Source organism: Mandrillus leucophaeus, unplaced genomic scaffold (assembly GCF_000951045.1).
Source record: "Mandrillus leucophaeus isolate KB7577 unplaced genomic scaffold, Mleu.le_1.0 Scaffold70, whole genome shotgun sequence".
NCBI lineage: Eukaryota > Metazoa > Chordata > Mammalia > Primates > Cercopithecidae > Mandrillus > Mandrillus leucophaeus.
The window spans coordinates 1,262,529-1,268,528 of NW_012107586.1; the positions used below are offsets into that span (position 1 = coordinate 1,262,529).

The 6,000-nt window shown below is 45.6% G+C and overlaps 1 protein-coding gene across 2 annotated transcripts in view; it reads left to right on the top strand.

Moving 5' to 3' along the window:
- Positions 1–6,000, top strand: part of SMARCAL1 (SWI/SNF related, matrix associated, actin dependent regulator of chromatin, subfamily a-like 1) — a 64,801-nt gene that overhangs the window by 21,990 nt on the left and 36,811 nt on the right. For both annotated transcript variants that reach the window (XM_011964564.1, XM_011964565.1), the window contains exons 9-10: positions 1,048–1,206; positions 4,448–4,513. In XM_011964564.1, coding sequence (XP_011819954.1) covers positions 1,048–1,206; positions 4,448–4,513 — 225 coding nt within the window. The remainder of the gene's footprint in view (positions 1–1,047; positions 1,207–4,447; positions 4,514–6,000) is intronic.

The following is a 6,000-nucleotide window of genomic DNA, read 5'->3' on the forward strand; positions in this document are numbered from 1 at the left end:
AGGTGGTGCAGGTGAGCACCCAGATGCCTGGGTGGGTTTGGCTAGAGATGCTCAGATTGCCAGAGAGAGAAGGTGGATTTGTAGGAATATTGACATAAATAGTTTCATCATCATCAATAAACGTTTATGATTTGCCTTCAGTGTACCAGGCTCTGCTAAGTCCTTCATAAAATTCCTCTTAAAAAGAGTCGTATTCTTTCCCTGCAGAAACTTACCATCTAGTTAGAGATCTTAGAGATGAAACCCAGACACCATGAAGTGACTGCTGACAGGCAGGGAGATAGCCAGGCATGGTGGTTCACGGCTGTAGTCTCAGCAACTTGGGAAGCTGAGGCAGGAGGACGCTTGAGGCCACTAGTTCAAGACCAGTCTGAGCAACATACTGAGACCCATCTCTTTAAAAAAAAGAAGAAAGAAAGAAATTAGCCAATCATGGTGGTGTGCACCTGTAGTCCCAGCAACTTGGGAGGCTGAGGCAGGAGGATCACTTGAACCTAGGAGTTTGAGGCTGCAGTAAGCTGTGATGGTGCCACTGTACTCCAGCCTGGGCAACAAAGTGAGACCAACACAACTCTTTTGAGACCCGAATTTTCGCTCTTGTTGCCCAGGCTGGAGTGCAATGGTGCGATCTCGGCTCACCACAACCTCCGCCTCCCAGGTTCAAGCGATTCTCCTGCCTCAGCCTCCCAAGTAGCTGGGATTACAGGCATGCACCACCATGCCCAGCTAATTTTGTATTTTTAGTAGAGACAGGGTTTCTCCATGTTGGTCAGACTGGTCTCAAACTCCTGATCTCAGGTGATCCGCCCTCCTCGGCCTCCCCAAGTGCTGGGACTACAGGCATGAGCGACCACGCCCAGCTCCCCCAACTCTTAAAAAAAAAAAACAAAACAAGGAGTGTCCTGTCAGTGGCAAGTGAAGGGGTGCAGGTGGGTGAGAGGAAGGTAGAGGTGATGGCTGTTCATGGCCATGAGACTGCTGCTGTCACAACCAACAGCTGCTGTGCTGGGTGTTCATTGTAGCTTTATTCCCTCCTGTCATCCACAGGCCTTCCTTCGCTGGCTACCGTCTCTGAGCCCAGACTGCATCAACGTCGTGGTGACTGGGAAGGACCGCCTGACAGCTGGCCTGATCAACATTGTCAGCTTTGACCTTCTTAGCAAGTTGGAAAAACAGCTAAAAACCCCTTTTAAAGTTGTCATCATTGTAAGAAACTTGGCAAAGTCTTTAAGTTCTTCATCTCTCTGGAAACTTTCTTTGTAAAAGCTCTGAGAACTTTCATGTCTATAATCTCCTTGAGCCCCATTTAGTTTCTAGAAGAATAGAAATCACTGTCTTTATTTGGTGAGGAACTGGAAATTCATTCCCTTCAAATAGCCATTCTCAACTCTGGCTGCATACTAGAATCTCATAGGGAGCTTTTTTTGAAATTGTGATTTAATTAGTCTTTGCTGGGGATTTCTAGCTCATCTCTTTCCCAGCATGAGTCATGGATGGAGGCCATGATGTGGACCCCAGGCCACCTGGGGCTCTGGGGACTACAACCTAGACGGCAAGGGGGTGTGCCCACATCTGGTGCCATCTTACTCAAACAATTGAGTTTTCTTCCAGCCAATGTGAAGATACACCCCCACCCCACAAAAGCACTTTTTACTCTAATTGTTTTTTGGGGGCTTTTTTTTTTTTTTTTTATGGAGACAGAGTTTTACTCTTGTCACCCAGGCTGGAGTGCAGTGTCACGATCTCGGCTCACTGCAACCTCCGCCTCCCGGGTTTAAGCAATTCTCCTGCCTCAGCTCCCCGAGTGGCTGGGATTTTAGGCACCCGCCACCACGCCCAGCTAATTTTTGTATTTTTAGTACAGACAGGATTTCACTATGTTGGCCAAGCTAGTCTCGAACTCCTGACCTCAGGTGATCCACCCACCTTTGCCTCCCAAGGTACTGGGATTACAGGCGTGAGCCACCTCACCTGGCCTCTAATTGTTTTTTAAAGAAGGTCTTACTGGACCCGCTTCCAGATTTGACAACGTATCTTTCAATTACACACAGGCTTTCCGACTTTTAACTGCTTACATACTTCCTGAGGATCTCTAGACAGATTTGGTACCCAGCCATCTCTGTCAGTACTCAGTGTATTTACATAGCTCACACAAATATTGTGGGAGCTTAGAGACAGGAAGGAGAAGATACCGTTACTGACCTCAGGGGATCTATTATTATGTTTTGGACATGAGAACCACACTGTGTTCTTAGCATAAGCAAACTTGAGCATTGATAGTTTTGCAAAATGATAGAGGTAATGAGTCTTTGGGGGAGTCATTTCTGGTTTGGCACAAATTCAAGTGTGGCTTGGAAAAGATGTCAGCATTGCTGGGCGCGGTGGCTCAAGCTTGTAATCCCAGCACTTTGGGAGGCCAAGACGGGCGGATCATGAGGTAAGGAGATCGAGACCATCCTGGCTAACACGGTGAAACCCCATCTCTACTAAAAAATACAAAAAACTAGCTGGGCAAGGTGGTGGGCGCCTGTAGTCCCAGCTACTCTGGAGGCTGAGGCAGGAGAATGGCGGGAACCCGGGAGGCGGAGCTTGCAGTGAGCTGAGATCTGGCCACTGCACTCCAGCCTGAGCAACAGAGCGAGACTCCATCTCAAAAAAAAAAAAAAAGAAAAAAGAAAAAGAAAAGATGTCAGCTGTCAGCATACATGTGAAATGAAAACATTATAAGAAGTTTTCCAGGATGATGGGGATGGCTCTAGAGTGTGTGGGAAGAATAATGCTTTCAATTCTTGACTGTTGCCTTGTGTTAGCTGCTGACATATAATCATCTATTTTCCCAGTGGTCCCTGAACAGGCTTTATCTTTTATCCTTGTGAATTATCCATTTCACAGCTGATGAAACTGGCAATGAGAGTGGGTACATAAATTTGCCCATAGGCACGAAGCTAGCAAGTTGGAGGTTATTGATTAAAGCTGGGTTGCGTCTGCCTTTAGAATTCATGTTCTCTTTCTGGCCCATCACTTAACCTGCCGTATGATTTTTTGGCAAGCCACTTACCACCATTGTTGGTTTGTTCTTCAGTTAAGTAAGAGCTCTGTCCTCTTGCTTTCAGAGAAATGTTGTAGGAAAGAACAGAGTGATGGCTCTGAAGTGTCACACTTCTCAGAAGAGGCTTCAGTTTCCAGCCATTCTTTGTGATTTGTTCCAGTACTGGCACATTTTTGCCTGTTGGTTGAAAGGGCCCATTCTCTTCCATATCCTCTGTACTCTCTGTGTTTTTTCTCCACAAATACCTTTTTCTTGACTGTAATGAGGCCTCATCATCAGAAAGGCATATGACTATAGCACTCCAGCTTTCTGGACAAGATACTGTCTTGACATTTTGAGGGTTATTTCACACTCCCCTCTATTGTGCTTTTGTGGCCCTATTTGCTCGTGATAGCTGAAATGGAATTTCTTATAGATCATCTTTAAGGACAGAGTTGGGATCTCAGTGGTATCCCAGCTATAGGAAGGCTGATAGCATTGAGTGCTTACTGAGTGGCAGGGCTGTGCTGAGGACTTTACATGTGTTAGCTCATTTAAGACTCACAGGAACCTAATACATAAGGAACTATGGTACCCATTTTACAAATAGCAAAACTGGCACTACAGAGAGGTAGTTGTTTACAGTCACACAGCAAGGAATTTGACTGTACCAAACTAGAAAATTTCCACTCAAATACTCATGTATTAGTTACTCATTTGGCTTTAGAAAATATGATCAACTGTATATTTGCTTATGCAACAAAAAGAAAAGAATAAAGAAAAACAAACTATGTATAAACATATATATATGTATTTTCTTATGCACCATTGCAGAGTGGTTAATCAGACTTCATGTTCTAAACATAGCAGTTCCTTGAGGATGGGAATCACATCGTCTTCTTTCCATTTCTCAGTTTCCCCAGCGTTTTGTTTACACTCACCTCAGTACTAATAATATAGCCTGATCGCTTGTCAGTGTGTCTGGCATCCTTCCTGCACCCTGAGCCCCTGAGAGCAGGGGCTGGACACCCCAGAGCTTTGCATCAGTGCAGGGCCCACTATGGGGCACTTGGTCTGGTGCTCCACAGGTGCGAGGTGCCTCTTACAAAGCAGCAAACCACCTTCTAGTGGTTTCTTTGAGCAGCCTCTGAGGTGGGTGGAGCAGGGAATCATGAATCCCACTTTATAGATGGAAAATTGTCCCCAGAGAGATGAAGCAACTTGCTCAGAATGCAGTAGAGAAGCTGCCACCAGAACCCTGGGTCCTGACCTAGGCCCACTGAGCCATCTCTTTAAATGAGTAAGTGCTAAGGGAGCGTCCACCTTGCACTTGCCATGCCAGGGTCAAGCCTCAAGTGGCCCTTATTTCTGTCCACTCAGGATTGGACCTTGTTCACTTACGTGGTTGCTTCTTTTCAGGATGAATCTCACTTCCTCAAAAACAGTAGGACTGCCCGCTGTCGAGCAGCTATGCCGGTCCTAAAGGTGAGTACTTCTGAGAACCGAGCCCACTGAGCATTGGCATCCTGTAATATTTTGCTCAGGCTTGCATGTGGTCCTAGTCCAGCAGGGGTTGCAAGTACAGACCTGTGGGCCATGGTCATGACTTGGTGTTGACTTAGGGTATCTCTCCCTCCTTAGGGCTGTGGTACCAATTTCATCTTTCTTCCTAACATCCTGCTAAGGAACTAGTAATCAGTACTGGTAGTCAGTAGTACTGCCTTTGTCTCTCAAAGGTCAAGACTGTTGAGGCTGGGTGGGCACTGGACTCCAGAATCCTCCTTAGGCTTCCTGCTTAGACAAGGGAGAGCCTCTAGCAGCTTGTCCACTAAATAGCTTAGAAAAACTGCCTGTCTTCTAAGTCACTTGTAGTGGCAAAGCTGTCAGGATGCTGGAAATCAGGGAACATGAGTTGTATTAATGAAAGTAATGGCAAAAAAAACGTAATTACTTTTGCATCAACCTAATACAAACAGAACTGAGCAAGGGCTGGCGGGGTCAGTGAGATGCGCTGGTAAAGCCGAGATGGGCTTTAAAAGTTGATACTGTTTTCTGTGGCTACTCTGAGCCTCTTTGGTTGACAGAAGGGGCAGCCATCCACATTCCTCCCTGTGGTGGCCTAAACTCATCTCTGAGTGCTTTGGTGGGTGTGAGTTCTGGCTTCACAGCAGGCAGGCGTGGGTATGTGATGCAGATTCTAGTCTTTATCTAAGCATGTTCTGATCTGCAATATAGGCTCTGTGTTTCATCTGTCTCTCTCTTCTGTCTGTGTTTGGTTTCTTGGTCCCCCATCCTAGCAGAGGGTAGGCCTCCAAATTTCCTTCCATTTTTGGGGAGGGTGATTTTTTTCCTATTACTGGAAGAGGGAAGGGGAAGTACAATTAGAAAAGTAGCCTTTTCTCTCGTAACAAGTTAGAAATGTATCACAGATGACTTTGGTTTGTTCAGACTGAGCTAACCAAAGTGTGTGTTTTTCTTGTGCTCAAAGCAACCTTTGTGTTGTATCAGCATTTTAAAACTAGCTTTTTATTGATTAAAAGAAGCTTTAACTTTTACCTAAACTGGGGAAAACAAATATGCTAAATGTTAATGAAGCTTAGCATTTGAGCATTAATCTTACCAGTTCCTCACAAAACACACGTAAGTGTCCACTCATTTCAAGTTTTCATGTGTTTAGGAATAACGGAATATGACACATCTTCCAAGGCAGGGTCATGTCATGTGCCAAACCTAAGAATAAAAGTCTTTTACTGAGAAAGTTTGGTTTTGCTGGGGCGGTGGCTCACGCCTGTAATCCCAGCACTTTGGGAGGCCAAGGCAGGTGGGTCACTTGAGGCCAGGAGTTTGAGAACAGTCTGAGCAACAAGATGAAATCCTATCTGTACTAAAAATAGAAAAATGAGCCAGGCGTGGTGGTGTACACCTGTAGTCCCAGCTACTCAGGAAGCTGAGGCAGGAGAATTGCTTGAACC